We start from the raw sequence: 22,256 nt of genomic DNA, 5'->3' as shown, positions 1-22,256 counted from the left end.
CATGTAGCCTTCACTTTTGCTAGTAGGGAAAGCAACCAGAAGCCATAGGTTACTTTCTTTTCTGGAACACAAATCTTTTAATTAGACATAGTTCAGAAATAAGAAAGTTACAAAATATAGTAGCCCAAATGTTAAATGGGTTTACTTTTATCAGATATTAGAAAAAAATCATGAATTTATAAAGTAGTTATAAAAATAATTTAGTTATTCCATATCAAAGAAACAGTATTCTAACACTTTTACCTGTTCAAAAGAAATTTGAAATTTTTGTCTTCATATATTTCATACTTTTTTGAAGACCTAACTACAATAAGAACTATGGTTTCCTTTAGGTACCAAATACCTAAATTTCAAAAAAAATTGTAGACATAAAAATGCAACAGAAATTAGTGTTTCATAAAATTCTAATTTCTGATCAAGTATTTGCACATTTTATTTAACTAGGAAATATAGTTCCTAAAAAATGTTTCATATAATATACTAATTATGTGGTCTTCAAAAGTGTATTTCATAGGTAATAAGTAGTTTTAAAATGGTGCCTCGTGGACTCCTTGCTTAAGGGCCAACACAGGCAGGATTCAGTGGGGAGAGGGAAGAAGGAACTATTTGGGGCTGGAGCTTACATGTCCAAATACCCTCTTCAACAGAGCAGCTCAGCTGCTTAATCTATTAGGTGAGATCTCTAGTGTTCCATGGCTTAAAAATTTTACACTCTGTTGTGCTAATGGACTGTAAATTAGTACACACAGCAAGAAACAGTGTATTTCTTTCCAAGTCATTTCTTTTTATAACTTATAAGCAAAATCATAAACTGCTCAAAATAAAAACAAACTTTCTGGCATGAAGGAACTAATATAAAATCCAAGCAGAAAGCAACTTAAATATTATGAAAGACTAATATGAAAAGAAATGTTCCCTATAGTCTAAAGTACTTTCTCTCGAGATTATTTTTGTGCACTTAATATATCACCTTTTGGGGGGATGAAGGCAATTCAGATCTTGAGATCTCCGTTTCACCCGAGGAATCTCAGTTCGTAGTTCACTTTGCAAAGCTTCTCCATCAGGAACACTCCCAGGCTCTGACAGAACTGCAGGAGATGGAAGAGGGCTCAACACTGTAGGGACTGGAAAGCTTTCTCTGGTGCAGGTAGTTTGAGTTTCATAACGAATAAGACGAGACTGAAGTTCAGAAAATCCCCCATCTCTTTCTAAAGATTTTCGGTCATCTAAACAATATCTAAAACGAAGGAAAGATCATTAAAATCAAAGCATCCAAGAGAACAAAGGGCTTTTACTTTTCAAACAGAAAATATGGAGACATTTTCTTAAAGTTCTTAACTTTCTAATAACTGTTGGAAGGTTGAATGAATAGCTTACTTCCCCCACAAGTTCAGTATTTTTTCAAGCTGCTATATAAAAGGGCAAAAGATTTTAAAATGTGAATTACAATCTAACTTTTCTTTGACCGTGTTTCTGAGCAACAGATTAAGTTAATCCTCTGACTTAGTTTCAAAATAATACAGTTGCTGTTTTGATATTTTTTAAAACTCTAGCAACCTCTGATTTCTCAGCATGGCTGATATATAACAACATGAAATGCTGACTTCTGTTAGAAAGGGCAAGTTTATTTTCAACACAAAGATTAAATGGTATGAAGGCATTTTAAGATGGCTCACTAAATAGCTCAGAACATTTTGAATTTTTTCATTGAATCTTACCAACCTTACTGACAGATTTTCTTTCAAACACTTGGGTTGTCTATATCTGATTTCTAGCTAAATCTGACTCAGGGAACCAATGAAATGTTAGTTCAGCAAATGCTTCAGGACTCAAAGGAATTCATGTTGTTAAGCACAACAAATAAGCAATGGGGAAACTTTGCAATGCATATGACCTTGCAAAGTTCTTCACCTTCTCCCCTTTTTACAATTGCATCAAGGAAACAGTGTCATGCATGCAATTGTAGGACTTAAAAAATTAATACCTTTCTCTGTTATCTGTCCTTTTCACCTGCAAAATTCTAAAATGTTCTCTAACATCAGATTTTTGGAGTTCAATTCTCAAAGAGTGTATTATTACCAGAAGATATGATTGACTGGTGGAGTTTTTAAGAACTTTATCTTTCCCTTTATGACACATATTTGATTTCTAAGAACACAGACCATGGAGCCTAATGCTTTGGATCTAAATCTGAATTCCTCTAGTGAACTTAGATAAATTGAAGCAAAGTCCAATTACTGACTGACTAACTCCATCTTATTTCTCTATAACCTGTTCTTTTCTGAGTTATTCTTCTCTTCAGTTTCTGTTAAATTCTAGGACCATAAGTCTGATATATAAACATCATATGATGGAACTGATGAAACTGCCCTCCAAGCAGCAGCAATTTCCTTCGCTCTGCTAGAAGTGCACAACTAGCCTCAGGATAATGACCAACCAGATCCGGGCCTGACCAAGATTGCCAGCTGTACAGATCTTCTTACCTCTTGACTTTGCTCTTTTCCCCCTATATAACCTCAAAGCTCTTGCCGACATCTGAAGACAACCCTTATTTCTGTTTTTCTAATGTGGCCACACTAAGAATAAAGACTCCCTTTCCTATTTCACAATTGATTTTTGTTGGTTTGATTTTTTTCCCCTTTGGGATGAGTGGCCAGGGCTGAGGTCTTGGGACACTGGTAACAAAATTGCTTAAGTTCAGTTACACTCCAACTGCCCAATCTGCAAAATGAGATTCATAGTATTTATCTGAAAGAGCAAATGTGAGCATTACTTGAATTGGTACATACGAACATTGAAGCCAGTGCCCATAAACACAAGCAAAGCAGACAATGTATGCAGCTACTATTCCCATTAACATTACATTTATTTTCTACCATAGCAAATTTTATAGAACACTAATAATATGTAGTACAGCTAAAATTTAAACACAAGTTGGTGACTTTGGAGCTTGCCTTTAACCATTATACCATATCATTTCTTATGTAAAGTATAATGACCATCTCATTCAGTAGTCTACACATAGCTGAACATTAGCATCGTCTGAAGAGTCTTAAGAAATATTACATGTCCATTGTATTGGCACCAAAACAGAGATGAAGACTAATAGTACAAAATAAAAGACACAGAGACAAATACACAAAGTCAGCAGAAGAACCTACTTCCTCAACAAGATGACTAAAGTTCAAGGAGTTAAAAATCAAGAATCAATAAACAATCAAGAACATGGAGAGCCTACAGAATGGGAGAAAATCTTTGCCACCTACACCTTAGATAGAGCATTAATCTCCAGGATACAGAAAGAACTCAAAAAACACCAAAAAAAAAAAAAAAAACCCTAATAACCCAATCAATAAATGAGCAAAGGAACTGAACAGGCACTTCACTGAAGAAGAAATGCAATCGGTCAACAAATATATGAAAAAAATGTTCAACATCTAGCAATTAGAGAAATGCAAATTAAAACTACACTGAGATTTCATCTCATGCCAGTCAGAATAGCAAGTGTAAAGAATAAAAGTACCAAGAAATGTTGGCGAGGATGTGGGGGAAAAGGTATGCTCATACATTGCTGGCAGAACTGCAAATTGGTCCAATCACTATGGAAAGCAGTATGGCGATTCTTTAGAAAACTTGGAATGGAACCACCATCTGACCTAGTTATCCCACTCCCTGGTATAAACTCAAAAGACTTAAAATCAGCATACTACAATGACATAGCCATATCAATGTTTATAGCAGCTCAATTCACAAAAGCAGAGGTATGGAACCAACTGAGGTGGTCTTCAACAGATCAATAGATAAAGAAAATATGGTATATGTACACAATGGGATATTACTCAGCAATAAAGAACAAAATTATGGCATTTACCAGTAAATGTATGGAACTGGAGACTATTGTGCTAAGTGAAATGAGTCAATCCCAACAAACCAAAGGTCAAATGTTCTCTCCAATATGTGTATGCTAACACACAATAAATTGGTGGGAAAGAATAGAAGTTCATTGGATTAGACAAAGGGGAATAAAGGGAAGCAAGGAAAGATAGGAATAGGAAAAACAGTGGAATGAATTAGACGTAACTTTCCTATATTTATATATGAATACACAAACAGTGTACTGCCACATTATGTACAACCTACTGTCATGTATATCTAAAAAAGAAAGAAAGAAAGAAAGAAAGAAAGAAAGAAAGAAAGAAAGAAAGAAAGAAAGAAAGAAAGAAAGAGAAAAGAAAAGAAATATTACATGCCCAGAGTTTCTGACTTAGAGTTGGTCTGGGTATGACTCAGTTACTGATTTAGGTGTTCTTTCCACACATAAAAAAAGCGGGTTACTATGTAAGATGATGGGTGTTAATTTGCTTGACTACAGTAATCATGTCACTAGGCATATGCATACCAAAATATCATGTACATCTTAAATACAATTTTTTACAAAGCTACTTAGGTGATGTTAAAGTATAGTTAGGAATGAAACATCTCTGATTTAACCTAATAGCTTACTTTAGACAAAATGTTAATTGGTGGGTCTCTCAATTCTCTAATATTCTTTCTCTGGGTTGTTGTTTAGTAAAATGTACTTCATTAAAAATCGGTAGCAACCATAAAAAATACTGATGCATTCTACTTCTGTCTTGGGAAATTGGTAAAATCTAGAGTAAAATTAAGAAACATGAACTGTAAAAAAAATTCTAGTCAAAAGGCAACATAATGCCTGATTAGCTTGTATGCAAATTATTTTGAAAGAAAATGGTAGATATTTTGATTCTAAGAATATGTTTTTGTATCCAACTATTTAGTTTCTAAGATGTAGATATATTTCTTCTAGTTTTTTTTTTTTTTTGCTTTAGTTTTTTTTTTTTTTTTTTTGGGGGGGGGGTACTGGGAATTGACCCAGGTGTGCTTTATCACTGAACTACTCCCCCTTTTTATTTTTTTATTTTGAGACAGGTTCTGGCTAAGTTGTTGAGGCTGGCCTCAAATTTGTGATCTTTCTGCCTCAGCCTCCAGAGTCTCTGGGATTATAGGCATGTTCCATCATGTGCAGCTTCCCATTGTTTCTTTTTTTTTTTCTTTTAGTTATAGATGAAGACAATACCTTTATTTAAATTATTTAGTTCTATGTGGTGCTGAGGATTGAACCCAGTGCCTCACACATGCTAGGCAAGTGCTCTACCACTGAGCTACATCCCCAACCCCCAACTGTTTCTTGATCATAGCTGTTCATAATATCATTCCTTCAAATGTATTACATACACTGTACATTTTAACTTTAGTCGACACATAAAATATCCATGATTATACTACAATTTACTATAGAAACAAAATTACTTTGTAAATCAGAAAGGAAAAAAGAGAGTAGTGAGGTATATATTTGATATTAGTGAAATAAATATATATTTTTGAAAATTATAATTTCATATTTTATTACCAAAGAATAACCAAATGCTTTATGGGTCCTAACAGAGAAAAAATAAGTTTCATAAGATGAAACTAATTTTATTTTATAACTAAGAAATAGATAAAATATGTTTACTACATACAAGGCAATAACAATGGAGATAGGAGAGACTTGTCAAATCTCCTAGAATAGATGAATGAAATTACAAAGAAACAAGAGGTTGATGTGCAAAAGAACGTCACATTACCACAGCAGAGTTTAATCTGTTGTTTAACAAAACAGCATCTTTTACAATCAACATAATTTACCCTATAGGACCAGTTAGATAAACAACAATCAATCAAGTTAATGGTAGCTGTACTTCTCCTTGCATGAAGAAACATTGATTTGCACACCTACACAGTTAAGAAGGTTTCTTTTAAATTAAAAAAAAAAATTTAAACAAATATTCCTTTATGTTAAAGTAGAGGAAAAGCTTAGGGGTTCTAAAGACCCATTATAACACAGGAAGAAAGAACTTTAAAATTCCATTTGAGTTGTTTCAATCTATAATCTATGTTGAACATAAATAGGCCTTCACTCAATATACCCAAATCTTCTAGGGAAATATATTTCTGAATTCATGGTGCTCATCTCCTACAACTGTTTTGTCCTATCTAAATGTCTCCAGCTTAGTGAACATAAATTTACAGCAAAGAAATCTAAGTCACAGCTAGATCTGTTTGTTTATGGAGGTACACAGGTAGTAAAGAGGAGACCTACCTACTCCTTGATAATGCATCAGAGTCTTAAGATATTGTGTGCATAAATTAATAAAGCTGTGCAAATTTAGATTCATCAAGTAGTGTTCAAGTAAGTTTTTAATATTTTAATAAATGAACACGAAGAACATATCTTTTATAAATTCTAAAAATTTGTGTACCATTGTATTTTTCTTTTTTTTAATGTATTTTTTTTAGTTGTTGATAAACTTTATTTATTTATATACAGTGCTGAGAATTGAACCCAGTGCCTCACACATTCCAGGCAAGGCGCTACCGTTGAGCCCCAGCCCCAGCCCAACCATTAGTATTTTTCTATGATTAAACTAAGAATAACAGGAAAAAAGTAGGGAGATGAGACTTAAGATAAACAAAATTAAATTACAGAATTTGGGGAAACATAATCTAAAATATGGTTATGTGATGGATACTTCAAACTGAAGAGTCAAGTAAAAACGTGTCCTAGAGTAAGTATTTTGACTATGTGGTAAAGAAAATGTTAGTGAGAGAAATTGTTTTTCATCATAATGATATAAAATGCTTATTGGTTTCAACTTTAATATTCAAGTTATATACAAAATACCTAAAAATCCTACTTAAGTTCCTTTATTAGATTACAAAGCCCTAAAATTATCAAACAAATGGGGGAAATTCTGCTTTATATGTCATGTAATAAGAAGTTATAATATATTTTTTTATTGATTATTCAAAACATTACAGAGCTCATGATATATCATCTTTCATACATTAGACTCAATTGGGTTTTGAACTCCTTCAATGATACACAAAATTATAAGAGGTTATGAGGGGCAAGGGGGAGGGGGAAAAAAAGGGGAGAGAATTGAACAACAGCAGAGGAGGTAGAGAGGGAAGATGGGAGGGGAGGGGAGGGGAGGGGAGGGGGGATAGTAGGGGATAGGAAAGGTAGCAGAATACAACAGTCACTAATATGCTATAATATATTTTTAAAAGCAATAAAAAGCAGAAAATCAAATTGAGAATATGTGGAACAATTTCTCATTTTTCATATCAGAGAGTCAATAACATTTTTATATGAAGACATTAAAAAATAGGGAAGGGACGGGGCATAGGGTTAGAAATGATGGTGGAATGTGATGGACATTATTATCCAAAGTACATGTATGAAGGCACGAATTGGTGTGAATATACTTTGTATACAACCAGAGATACGAAAAATTGTGCTCCATATGTGTAATATGAATTGTAATGCATTCAGCTGTCATATATAAAGAAAATATTAATGAAAAAAATATACTGACCAAAGCATATCCTTTCACTAGGGAAATGAAAACCAAACAAATAAAAGAGATGTTTCTGAAAGCTAGTACTAGAGGTAGGTAGTAACAAAGGAAAAAAATTGTTGGTTCTCATTATCAAATTTTCTATAATGTTTAATAACTTGTTTTTCATAAAATCAAAAAGAGAGAACAAAAGAATATATCCTATTAATCAGATTTTTATGTAGTAGAACAAAGAAGCTCCTAGTTTAATCTGATTAAGGTAAATATAGTACAAATAAAATGTGAACTTTGAATTCAATGCACAAAAGGCTATATAGCTAAGAATATAAATAATTTAACTAAAAGATTTATCAAAATTTAGAGATATTTGGGAACCTATTAATGCGAGAGAATGACCATCCTCTAATGGAGTCCTTTCATCACTATTAGAAATAAAAAGTTGCAACAATGGCATCTTATTTTTTGTGATTGAGTAGTTGTCTTTGAATTGTCTATCATTTAAAACACAATTTTAAATCCAAAATCCTTATCTGAACCACTTAGATTCAAATTAGCTTTTCATATAAGACTTTCAGAAATGATTCATTATTGGATGCTGTACTTCCTATTGCTCATTTCAAAGTCCTCAAATTCTGATTTCAACTGGGTTTTTTTCCCCCCCACACAGATGTTTAATGTTGTATGCATCAACATTTTGTTCCTTGTTACTATTGAGTAGTATTGTTTTATTTTATATATGAGTTTATTTATCTGTTCTCCTAAGTCGTTTCCCATTTTGAGCTATAAATAAAATTGCTCTGTACATTCTTATACAAGTCTTTTTATGGAGACAATCTTTCATTTCTCTTGGGAAAATACCCTGTAGTGGAATTGTTGGGCTATAGGACATGAGCATGGCTAGTTTTATAAGGACTTGTTACCTCCTTTCTAAGCAGACAAATTATTTTACACACCAACATCAATGTATGAAAGTTCTGTTGCACACACTTGCAAATATTTATCAGTCTTTAATTTGAGCCATTTTAGTGGATGGAAAGAATTTCATTTTATGAAATTTATTCAAGTCCCTAAAAATATTATTTCCAACATTCCTCACTTTAAATAACACTGTGAACAATACCATTAGATAATAACTCTGTGTATGTCACCAATGTTTCCAGTAAGCTAAATTAATCAATCAGATGTTAGAAACATTTGTATGACTTTTAAAATTATGAGCTACCCTCCAGAAAGCTGCAATGATTTATATCCCTCTGAGCTAGGTTGTTCACGCACCTTCACCACAATACCACTCAGAATAATGGGATTATGTTTAAATCACATATAGCAATGTTATGAGCGAAGTGTTCTTACTGTTGTTCCAATTTAAATTTTTTTTGATTAGTGAAGAAAAACGTCTTCGTGTATACTGGGTATTTGCATTTCTTGTTTCTGTGGTTTCCTCCCTCCTTCCCTTCTTTCTGTACTGGAGATTGAACCCAGTGGTGCAAAATCACTGAACTACACCCCTCCTGCCCCTTTCTATTTTTTTATTTTGAGACAGGGTCTCAATAAGTTGCTTAAGGTCTTGTTAAATGCTGAGGCTGATCTTGAACTTGTGATCCTCCTGCCTCAGCCTCTGGAGTCACAGGAATTACAAGCATACACCACTGTGCCCAGCTTCATTTATTCTTTGATAAACAAGAGGGTTTCAAGATTTTGCTAACTCTTCCACAGTGTATTCATCTTATATTCTTACTGACTTATAAGCATTCTTTAATTTTAAAGAAAATTTATCTCTTCTTTACAGTGAAAATATTTTCCTTAGCTTAACCTTTACTTTTGGTTAATTACTGATTTAATTATTTTAAAATAGAAACCTATCACTCTTTTCTTTTTTTGGTTCTCCCTTTGTTAGAATAAGAAAAAAAAAAAAAGGTCATTAGTCCACTTATGTTTCTTAAATAGCTTTTACATTTGTATTCTTCTTCCTATTTCAATGGCTTCAGAGTATTTTAGTCCCTTAGCTTCTCTTGCTTGAAGTATTTTAATTCAAGGTAATAAAAGGCAATGGGAGTCCCTTCAATAGCATAAACCAAGCACATCATTTCAGGTGTTTAAAACCAATTTTTTAATCACCTCAAAAATAAGCATCAGAGCTAGACATGAGGGTATACATCTGTAATCCCAGTGACTCGGGAGGTTGAGCAGGAAGATTGCAAGTTTGAGGCTAGCTCCAGCAACTTATAGAGAACCTGTCTCAAAATGAAAGGGAACTTGGGATGTAGCTAGTGGTAAAGGATACCTGGGTTCAATCCTGTTACCAAAACAAACAAACAAACAAAACAATTTCTCTGGCATGTCAACAATGTTCTTCATATTTATTACAACATCAGTACTTATTAGAAGTAGTTGTACAACACTGCTACTTCTGCTTCCTAGAATCTGTAACCCTATGAATACCTATGAATAAGCAAGCTTTCTACTAATTTAATTGATGGAAAATTAACATAAAAGCAATAATTTGCTTTAAAACTATGAAACATTTCAATCACCAAGATCTTGAAAATTCATGGTAAAATATAAAATCTTCCATTTCCTGTCCCTGTGAAACTGGTAGATATGCACATAACCCCCAAAACCAATACATCAAGCAAGAGAATCATCAAAATGGTCAATTAAAATTCTAAAAAGCTAATATAATTAACATGTTAAAAACAGAAACACATTTCAACGAATAGCTTCTAAGCAATTACAACATAATTAGTGACCAGGCAACATTGATGAGACCCACAGTGCAAATACACCTGAATAATGTAGACACAAAAATATTTTTGATTAAAATATTTAATAACTAATAAGAGGATACTTAAATGATGTTAAACTGGTTAATCATCAAATAGCATTTTTCAACAGGAGACAAACTGTTCGTGTATGTACAGCTCCCCCAACACTTTTTTTTTCTTTTTTTGAGGTTTTTAACATATTTTTTTCTTTGGCTCTGTCTCAATTTATATTGTTTTATTATAGTCACCCTTCACATTCACATAAAAGACACTAGTTAACAACATGTAGGAGAGTAAAATGTAAATAAAAACTTACTCAATTCCATGATAATGACATACTGAGGCTTTTTCAAAAGGTAAGACCTGAAGTTTCCGAGGACTAAGTTCTGGTGTCAAAACAAAACTCTTTTCTCTGAAATAAAACAGTTTGCATTTGTATTTAAGATAGGGTAGTGGCAGAAAAAATGTACTGTCCTTCCTATATAAATTAGAATGTACTGATTAATATAGGGAATACTCTGAGGTTGCTTTTATTATTCCTTTTTCCTTTATATTTAATACCACAAAAGTGTAGGACATTTGGCTAAGGTAAAAGGTGAGGAAGATTAAGGCTAAATGATAAATGCAGGAAGTATACTTGTAAATATCATGTAAGTAGCATAGGGCATTAATTCATTAAGGAAATGCAAGGCAATAGTATCTAAAAATGATTTTTGGAAACTGTAAGTTTATAACTTACCCCTTTTGAATCTGTAAAGGTTGAAGATCTCCCACTGGGAATCCATCTGAGGTGAAGTATTTCAGCAATTCTTTAGCATCCAATAATGTGATTGAATCCCGTGGACCTTCTTTGTGGCCCAGCAACTGTTCTGATGAACGAGGTAATGAACCAGTTCTGGAAAAATAATGTTACATACATTTATTAAAGGTGTATTTGAATTCACCATAGTCAGGAAAAGGTGATATAAGCATAAACCAGAGAAATACACTAAGAAAATTAAAGAATCACTTTTAGGGAAGACCATAAAGTAAAATATTTGTAAATCACTTCATTTTAAACTATATTTTTTAAAAATATGTAGGTTACATTGAAAATTTCAGTTCCCATGTCAAAAATTCTACTACTTAAATGAACATAATTATGTTATTTATAAAAGATTATATATTCATTATTCAGTAGTGTGAAGTTTCCAATTCTATAAATTTTAAATCCAAACTCCTGTATATTCTGAAACTCCATAAAATTATAAATTTCTAAAGGCAAGAATTGAACGTTCCAATTTTCTATGAACTTTAAAGATTACTTAAAGCACAACCATGAAATGAGATAGTAATAGGAATTTTCTCCAAGGTCTCCTCTAGCCAGGATTATGACATTATGAATATACACTGAATCATTATTACATCTGAAATATGTGCAGGACTTTATACTTTTCAAACCGCTTTACATAAAATAACAAATTCCCTTGAAAAAGATGGAATAGATCTTATTTTAAAATGAAGTAACACCTAAAAATAAGTCCTTTATAAAGTGAAAATCAAGCCTAAAAAAATCATTATTCCTATTTTTCAGCTAAAGATTCTAACACACAATAGGTTATATTACAGATGCAGGGTGATTCAGCTATTTAAAATGACAGGACTAGACTAACTCCAAATTAAGTACTACTTCTACTCTATCAAAACATAAACCAATAAAAGTTCATAGAAAATTATATTTAGAAAATTAATTTACCAACTTCATATTAATTTATTCCCTATTACTCACATTAAGCATTTTTCTGATAATTACATGATTAAAATAATGACATTATGGTTTTAGACTTACATTTCTATACATTAAGGATTACTCACATACTGAAATACCCCTTCCATTCTATTCCATTCTCTGTACTTTAAAATTGAAAGTATAAATCTTAAAAAAGTCGAACAGAAAAACACTCAAATATTTTCTCTGAACATCATACTTCAGAAGGGCAGGAATTGCATTATGAGTTTAATTGAACTTCTACGTAGCTACTAATAGTGACTTACAAAGTTTTCTTAATGAATATCACTCTAATATTAAAGGCTAGATGCAATGGGAAAATGCATAATTTGCTTTTATACAGAACACAACATACAAGCATATCAAAGCAATTAGAAGCTTTGAATTATACTACTGAGATGTCTTAGGCTAAAAAAATAAATAAATAACAATGTAGACAATACCTTATTCTGTTCAGTGTTTTCAAATTTATAGTTATTTCCCCCCATATATTCTCTCATTAAATTTTCACAACTTTCAAGTAGAATGAAGTTTTTATCCTCATCCTAAAGATGAGGCAACAAAATCACACAACAGGTGATAGAGTGGGTCTAAAACCAAATTATGAATTTGGACATTTACTATCTAATGATCCTATACTGTCTAGTTAAATCTGTTTTAACACAAAACAAATTTTGAAAATATATGCCACAACTTGCCCCAAGGTGACAGTGTCTCCAAATCTTTTGAAGTCCCACAAGTATTTATTGAATATTTACTTTACAAATATCATTATGACATAATAAAAGAGTCCACTATAATCTCTAGACCAATAATCATAATTACTACATGTAAAATTTACTGTAAAGGTCTGACTTAAGATAGGAGAAATGAGGGGAAAAGATAAATATATCAATGTAGAATGAGTTACAAAAAGGTATAAGAAAAGGAGTTCTACGAACAAAGTAGGAAGGTAGTATACTTACTTGTTTACAGAAGAAATATATAACAGAGTTCCAGGGTTTACAGGAGGCTTAAGAGAAAGGTGGACCTTGAACGCCAAAATTACTGCTAGCTCAAGATGAGATTAAACATACACATTAAGTTCTCCACTCAAGCAAAATGAAATCACAATGGTGAAGTACCGGAAATTAAATGAATAATGGATGTTAAGAAAAGGAAGAAAGTAAAAACAGTGGACCAAAGAATTCAATGAATTTCAAAATAGGATACACTACACAAGCACCTCCACAAGAACTAGGGGGACACGTATAAAAAAAGGTGTAAATTTGGTCTTCTTTTCTCAGGAAGCCACAATGAGACAATAACTTTGGGGTCACAGAATGACAATGGGCACAAATCAAGGTGACAAATTTTAAGAACTATAAATTCTCAGAAGAGTGGTGCAAGTACTACTGTCCTATACCATACACCTCACCCTTGTGCTTTTTATCTCTAAAAACAAATTCTTTAAAAATAATAGAACCAAGTGCCTCTCCTAGGGTCAGTGTTGATGGCTCAGAATTAAGACCTCCAGCCCAATTTAGTGCTGGGTGAAAAGCCAAGGTGGCTTGCCTACTCTTACCTTAAAGTATACCCTATAGTAAATCCTACCACACATGCCCCGCCTTGCAGCTCCTTACCCAATATTAACCCAGGTGAAAGCAGCTGGGGATAGGAGTAGACATTTGGAGAAAAAGCACAGGCCAATCATCTGTAAAAACCAACCTAGCCCTAAGCTTTTAGCTGTGGAAAGACAACCAAGACACTAGAGAAAAACTATAGAAAAGAAACCACCACCACAGGGAATTGAGACCATCAAAGGAACAGTTAAAATGAATACAGGAAATTCTAATTAATATCCTTACCTCTCATCTCAAATCTCAATACTATTAAAAGAAGGATAGGTTGCTACTGAAAAAAGAGGACAGAAATACAAGAAAAAATATTAGGAATTTAAAATATGACTACTACAATTTTTAACAGAAAATATAAAAGCAGTGATGAAGAAATACATGAGGACATGCAGCAAAAAAAGGATAGACTTTCTTTATTTTTATATAAGAGATTGAAACCAGGAGTATTTTACCATTGAGCCACATGCCCAGACCTTTTTAATTTTATTTTGAGATAGCATCTAGCTAATTTGCTGAGGAGGCCTCAAAGTTGTGATCCTCCTGCCTCAGCCTTTCAAGTCAAGAAAAGATTATCGAGAGAAAAATCAAATTAGAATTAAAACAATAATCCAGTAAATTTAACATTAATTAAAACAGGTATTTCAGAGAAAGAAGAATAAGAAGAAAATGAAGAACTTTCTGAAGAAATGATAGAATACTTCTCAGAGCTAAAAAAGACAAATCTTGAGACCAAAACATTCCTTACTATTGTCTCATATTTCAAAACCCTAAATTAAGAAAAATTAAAAGTTTTAGGGACAGAATCAAATATCTATCAAGGAACAAAAGCTGATCTGGTTAGATATGAGATCCAAAGTAATAAGAAACTTATCTAGGAAAATGATCAAAAGAAATTCCATGGTAACAGCTGTGTAGGTAAAAGGGGTCTGGCCAGGTTAGAATGGGAAGTCAGAGAGGAGAAAGAAAAATAGCTATAAAATGAGAAGAATTAGGGCTGGAGTTGTGGCTCAGTGGTAGAGCACTCACCCAGCATGTGTGAGGCCCTGGGTTCGATCCTCAGCACCACATGAAAATAAATAAATAAAGATATTGTGTCCAACTAAAAAATAAATATTTTTTAAAAAGAGAGAAGAATTATCCACTACAAATAAATAAGAAGGATAAAAAGGGAAGAAAAATTGGTACATTAACTTTATCTTTGTGGGAAATGAAAAGATATCATCTAAAATTGGTGGGCAAGAAATTGAATAATCTGTTCTTTTCCCACTTCTTTCTCAGTCATCTTTTCCCTAAACTGTAAACACCAGAGATCCTCAGGGAATGGTCTTAGGCCCTATCTCTTTTTTCCTCATGGTCTCATCAATTGACCTCATCTACTATTGTAGTGACCCTGAGTTTAATGATAACTTCAAACTGAGTTCAAATCCCTCTTCCAGTCCACCTGACATTTCCATTTGGATAATTCATAGATCAAATTTAGCATCCCCAAAGCACTGATTTTTTTTCTCCCCAAATCTGTCCTTACCCTAACTCCCCATCCATCTCTCCCACCTTATATATAAGAACACTACCCTGTACTGTTAAAGCTAGAAAACTAAATTATCATGAATGCTTCTCTTTTACTCTCTACAACCAATCCATCATAGGAAGTTTTTATTTACTAGCTTACCATCAAAATATATCACAAATTTGTTCATCACTACCCTAGTTTGAGATCAGTTATCTCTCAACCTGCAAATAAAAAGAGGCATCTTACAGATCTTTCTGCCTCTACTCTTTCCCTCCTGAAATCAGTTTGCCACAAAAGAGCCAATTTTTTACAAAATCAAATCCCACCAGTTTTTGGTATAAAATCTTCCAAAAGCTAACCAATGTATTTATAATGAAGTCCAAACTCTGTATGATAACCTATTTGGTCCTCTACAAGCAAATGTGCTTCACCCATTTATCCACCAGGGTGCACTTTAAGTGAGAGCTCTCCCTGCCTCCAGGAGTCAGTAGTACTATGTGAACATAAATGGAACAGCTAAAGAAGTGGCTCAAACGAAGAGAGTACTTCTACTTCATTTTCCCTTCATTTTACTTTTGTTTCAATGTTCCTGTATTAAATTTTTCTCATATATTCATATTTAAGTGTTTACAGAAGATGGTCTGGAAAGCTACATATCAAAATGCTCACTGTGGTTATATAATCCTGCAAAGTACAAATAAAAGGCAGAGGAAGAACAACATTTCCCTTTGAATTGATTTATTACTCTGTTGATTATCTATTTATGGAAAGCATGTATTCTTTTATTTTTATTTGATTATTTCTAATTTTTTTGGTACCAGGGAATAAACTCAGGGTCACTTAATCACCAAGCCATGACCCCACCCCTTTTTATATTTTATTTAGAGACAGGGTCTCATAGAGTTGCTTAGGGTCTCAATAAGTTGCTGAGGCTGGCTTTAAACTCATGTATCCTCCTGCCTCAGTCTCTGGAGCCACTGGGATTACAAGTATGTGCCACTGAGCCCAGCACATGTATTCTTTTATAATGAAACTATAAAGCATTTATATGTCATAAAAATATTAAAGCATTAAGAAAAAGTTGAGGCTGGGGTGAGGCACTGGGTTCAATCCTCAGTACCACACAAATAAATTAAATAAAGGTATTGTTTCCATCTATAACTAAAAAAAAATAAAAAGAAAAAGAAGAAAAAGTCCATTTAAAAATAATAAGCTAGACATGCTTTACTATGAACTCAAATATTACCTCATTTTTTGCTTAGCTTTTTCAAAAGTTTCTAAGTTGTGAAGAACATATCTTTCTGGCCATTCCAGAGAACTGGCTTCCATTAGATTTGAAGAATCAGATTTTACTGGACAGGCAGCTAAAGAGAAAGAAGTACACATAAATACTAAAAAGTATCACCATATTGAAATTTGTACACATGCACATATGTATACATGGATAAATTTTGCTATACACACATTTTTATGCATATGTATATACTAACGCAAACATAAATCTGTGTATGTATAAAGCCAGACTGGGTTAGTTTTAGAGTAATTACATTAGGTATTCATCAAAGACCTCTCTGATGGCCTGAACTGTAGAAAATGCCATGAGAAGTTTGTTGAAGTTTGCCAGAGATGAAAATAAATGTCTCCTCAAAACAAAAGTTACGAGCTAGGATTCATAAAACTGAATTAGAACTATTAGCTTATGGAACAAAGACACAATTTTGCTATTTTTAGTGAAATTAGTTCTCAATGAAACTTCACAGGCAGCTCTGTAAAGAACACATTAGATATACTACAAGATTTTCATAATAAATACAGGTTTAGTACAAATAAACTAAAAAATTCCTTATCTTTAAAAAGAGATTATCTTATTCTCAAAAGCACAATAATAAAATAACAAATAATTTATGATATTCTCAGGTAAAGGTTACTCAGAAATAATTCTTGCTTATCTGTTAATATAAGATGCCTTAACATATACATCCTCAAATTGCTAACATTGAATGCTATTTTCCTACTTATAAAATATAGGTAAAAAGTGTATTTGTCTTTCTAGCTAATTTGCTGCACTGAACTGCATCAAGACTCTAAGAAAACCTAGAGGTTCAGCTTCTGTTCTCATCAGAAATATAAGTGCATCCAAACTACTTTAACACTGGCAAAATTACTTACTATTTTTTTTTTTTTTGGATTTTAAACTATCTGCTTCTATTTTTAAATATTATACATTATTCTAATAAATGGAATGGAATGCATTGGACATTAGGTGTTTAACCATCAATGATAACAGATATATTCATTTTATATTTGGGAGAAATCATAAAATGATGATTCAGTATGGAAAATTTTAAACAAATTTTAAGAAATGAAAATGGAAACCAACTGAATACTTTTCCTTTTACTTATAAAACTATTTAAGCTTGAATGTGTAAAACATTTTCAACATCTATATTGTAATACACTCACAAACACCATATAAATACACCATTTTCTGTTTATAAATAAAAGGTAAAATACTATTTTATAGAGCAAAGAGCACAATAATGAAATAACATACTTCTTAATGGAGACATGGCTTTCCACTGAAAGTATAAAGAATGAAAATCAATAGCAGTTCTGTACAGTTGCATGCTGAGTTCATAAAATAATGCAAGCCATCTTTAAAAAATAGTCATTAAATTGTCCCTAAATATTAGAATACAATTAATTATTAACTTGGAAAATACAATCTAATAAATATAAATGACAGGCTAAATATTAAAGAATGGGTGGACAAACATTCATAAACATCATGTCTTTTGAGGAATGACTTATATAATTCTTACAGTAAAATAAAATACAGTGTTTTATTTATGTGATAGGGCTATCACATGCCACACCAACAACCAAAGAGTACCAAAAAGATCTGAGAAATCAATAAGACTTTTTTTTTTTAAAAAGTATCTTATTTTACAGAAGAAACAAAGAAATAGAATCAATACAAAATGGAAATATGGGAAACTGCCCTACAAAATAAAAAATCACAGTGAACACAAAGTAATGCCACTGATAACAATATGCAGTTAATGAATACAAACCATGGTAATCTTATATGCCCAAATATGAATGAATCACAGAGAAAGGTTATAGTATAATTGATATAATCTGTCTGATAAAGCCAGAATTATATAGACTGTTTGAAACAATAAATGTATTATCTCACATAATTACCTAGTGAATTCTTTTAGGTAGTGCTTTCACATGCCCCAGTAGTCCCAGGTAAAGGACAGAGTCATTATATTATGAGTTGAGGCATCACATTTGGCTCTGTGAAAGTCTTTAGCAACTTCATGAAAACAGTAAACAAGATAGTTAGAATAAGGTATTTTCAACTTAATGACTTGTCACTTGTTACACATGCTAGAGTTTTTTAAAACAATGAGCAGATTAAGTAACCCTACCAACTGCAAATAACTTCTAATGTGCATAGTTGCAATAATGGGTCAGAATATGAAACATGATTATTGGCCTTACTGTTTCTACATGTAATATAGTTTACATGTGGAATCATTCAAATCAAAGCTACAAGAACACTACAAGTTATGTTCAAATGAATAGTCTGTCAAATTTCACTTGAGGTTCTGGAAACCTTTAGTGTTTCTTGCATTTGTTCAAGTATTTGCGGGAGCTCCTACTCCGTCAGGCTCAGGGGATACTAGAGAGAACATAATAGGCACATTCTTTACCCTCAGAGAACAGTTCAGAAAGAAGATAAATATTAATAGTAACCTATAAATGAGACAATGTTAAAATATGATAAATAGTTTGAAGGAAAAATATAGGGAGTGAATATATCAGGAAACAAATTAACAAGGTCCAGAAAAATCTCTATGAGAAAATTACATTTAAATCGACATCTAAAGAATGACTATCAGTTAATCAGGGAAAAGCTGGGGGAAAAGGCTACAGCACAGGACACTGTGTAGGTGGAAAGCAATAATGTAACATGTCTAAGGAATAGAAGAAGTCTGTGGTAGGCAGGAAACGGATGGGACACTGGAAGGCTAGAATGAGCATGACGCCAGATATGATTTCAGGATTTTATGGGCCATATTAAGGGCAAGACATTCCCAGCAACTGGAAGCCATCAGAAAGGTCTGAGCAAAGGAGTGATATAATCTGACTCCTATTAAGGATGGGCACTCCTATAGCTCAGTGTTAAGAATGTCCTAGCACTTGATTCTGTACAGATAACTTTAACATACATTGCCCTAAACTTATTTTAAAAGCCCTAGCAATTACTTCTCACATTTCCTAACTTTCAACCCTTACCTAGCTCCTTTGTAAATACTCTGGTTAGTCAACTTCTCTCAGTTTCCCTTTTCTTACGTCCATGTCTGGTATGCTGCTGCTTCTCCTTAGAAAATTCTATTTTCTCTTCTCTCTGTACATAGAATTCTCCATTGAGTCCTTGAATTCCTAACAAACCTTGCATGATTACAGTCAGTCACACTGACTCACTCAACCAACACATATAGCATTTAGTTCACACTAGTAACTTCCTAAGCAACTCACAAATAATTAATTTAATCTTCTAATTTAAAGACAAAGAAAATGAAGCTCAAAGAGGTTAGGAAACATGCCCACAGTCACACAGCAGGGCCAGTGCCAAGCTCACTCAACCATTCAGCTTGCTCCAAAGCCCACGTCGCAGCCGTGAAGCCATGCTCTTATTTATTCAACACATCCTCCATTAATAATGTCTCCAGCACCTTTCTGATTACTTTGCACCAATATTTAAGTTTGGTACTGATATGGAACGATGACAATACAAATGACACTAATACTTTTTTGGCACCTACTGTGTTCTAAGTGTTTTATAGGAATCAAGTCATTTAATCCCCATAAGAACCCTAGAGAGTGGGCTATATTATTATTCCCATTTTAATCATGAGGAAACAAAGGTATAGAGGTGAAATAATTTATCCAAAGACATTCAGCAAACAAGTGACAAATCTAATATTTGAACGCTGATAGAATCTGCTTTTCAACATGGCACTATATGTTGTTTCTATATCTAGCTTTCCAATTAATTGCAATCCTGTTTTTCAAGATTTTCTGCATTTTCACTTCTTTGTGCACCTTCACGATATTAAACAGATAAGGCACTCAACAAACATTATTGCTAACTTGATTCTTTGATCATTTTCTCATTAACCAAAGTAATCAAAATGATTTTCTCAGAATACAAACAAAAATGTCTTCTATATTTAACATTCTGTCAAGATATCTTCAAATGCTTTCTTTCTAGATACTGAAAAGTTTCACTGTATTCAAATTCATCACAACAGAATCCGGGAAAACAGACAGAAATCCAGTTAAACATAGAAGGAGGTCGGTGCTCCTTCAGTGAAGTTTGGTGACTATTCCAGCCCTAATGAATGGAAAACATGAAGTATTATAACATGTGAAGTTTTACCTCTGTTAAAGTTAATGTGTAGATTTTACTTTCTTCACTTTCTGACAATATAGCTTAACAGAAATCCCATTACAGGATTTTAGCAGTTCAGTAAAACTAACAAGGATCATCTAATAATGCTTCTCCCTCGGCTCAATAAAAGATGTTACCAAAAGGTTTAGTATAGTTAAGTCATATGTACATAAATGTATAAATATATATCATTATTTAAATTTATAAAATACATTTTGACTTGACCAATACATCTTTTAAGTTATAATAAGAAATAATAGCTACTGTAGACACCACACACACAGAGAAAGAATAAAGTATAACAAAGAACTTACCATTTAACATATTGGAGGTTTTAATATTGTCAGTTGGTCTTACAACTGTTTTAGGAATAAGAGCATCAAAATGATGTAAAAAGCGTTCCCTTGTGAGTACTAACAGACTTTTAAGTTCATCAGCAGAAATTGCTTCAGGCTGCTTTGCCAACTTTCTCCTTTCTGCAAGACAAATCAATATAATTAACCATATGACTTTTTTTCAAGTCTCTCTGGTGCCCATATACATACAAGTCCTTTATGAAAAACATCTTCAAAACTCAAACAAGCAAATTTCTCCAATAAACCACCCTTTCATCTTAATCTTATTTGCAGACAATGGTAGAATTCCTAGTTCTATGAGATAAAGAGAACAAGCATAATTTGTTAACACCAAAAATTGATAAAACAGTAAAGGCAAGTTTACAAAAGTTTTAGAAATATTGCAAAGCATTAAAAATGGCCTTATGTCAGTATTTATGTGAAAATAAAACTTGTTGACCTTCAGTTAAATATGGGAGCTTGGCCCTTCAATATCTTGACCTTTCCAAACCTAAAAACATATAACAAAGGAATACAATGGGAAAATAAAAGAAAAAATGATTAAAAAATGATATTTCTCCACAAATTTGGAAGACAGAAATGACAGTGGAATGATAACTGAGTCAGCACAGCAGAAGAGATATGACCTTGGGTTTTTGCAAAGAGGCACCACCAAGGAGTATGAGGCAGATGGTGGTGAGGTGTGCCTGCAGCAGGACTGGGTATATAGGGAGTAGTCAGACAGCACCCCAAGTTGATCCTCCAGCACTCAGAGACAGGCAACTCTGCTTTCATTTTTGGTACAATGGTGCTTAACCACTTAGCGACCTCCCTGGTCTCCCTTTTAAAAAAAATTTTGGAACAAGGTCTCACTAAGTTGCTTAAGGCTTTGCAAAGTTTTGAAGTTTGCCAGAGACTACATTAGACATAGGCCAATAAAGTGAAATTTAAGACAGCATGATGGAAAAGAATCACCAGACATCTAAGGAAAAGTGTTGAGGGGAGAGGGGCTCTCCATTTCCCAGGCCCCATGTTTATACATGTAAGAACTAAGTAAAACTTTCAGCTCCCTTCTGCCTCCATCATCCAATGAGTAAATCATGAACCAGGCATGTTTTAATAAACCCTTCTTTTCTTTTCTTTTCTGCTCACTGTTTTTTAGGATTCATACTCTGTATAGTATGGCAAAGTACCTTCCTATTATGGTTTGGATATGAGGTGTCCCCCCCAGAAGCTCATATGTGAGACAACACAAGAAAATTCAGGTAAAATGATTATGAAAGTTGAAACCTAATCAGTAGATCAGTCAGTCCACTGATTCGGATTAACTAGGTAGTAACAGGTAGGGTGTGGCTGCAGGAGGTAGGCCAG

General features: G+C 33.0%; 1 protein-coding gene across 1 annotated transcript in view; it reads right to left on the bottom strand.

Moving 5' to 3' along the window:
• MTBP (MDM2 binding protein) overlaps positions 1-22,256 on the bottom strand; it is a 79,621-nt gene that overhangs the window by 5,594 nt on the left and 51,771 nt on the right. Inside the window, exons 14-18 of the mRNA XM_081266811.1 lie at positions 20,865-21,026; positions 16,330-16,447; positions 10,929-11,084; positions 10,506-10,601; positions 971-1,237 (exon numbers count right to left, since the gene is read on the bottom strand). Coding sequence (XP_081122937.1) covers positions 971-1,237; positions 10,506-10,601; positions 10,929-11,084; positions 16,330-16,447; positions 20,865-21,026 — 799 coding nt within the window. The remainder of the gene's footprint in view (positions 1-970; positions 1,238-10,505; positions 10,602-10,928; positions 11,085-16,329; positions 16,448-20,864; positions 21,027-22,256) is intronic.

Source organism: Spermophilus citellus, assembly GCF_964194105.1.
Source record: "Spermophilus citellus genome assembly, chromosome: 14".
Taxonomy (NCBI): domain Eukaryota; kingdom Metazoa; phylum Chordata; class Mammalia; order Rodentia; family Sciuridae; genus Spermophilus; species Spermophilus citellus.
Note: the sequence above shows the minus strand (reverse complement) of the source record. Positions and strands in the feature narration are given on the sequence as shown.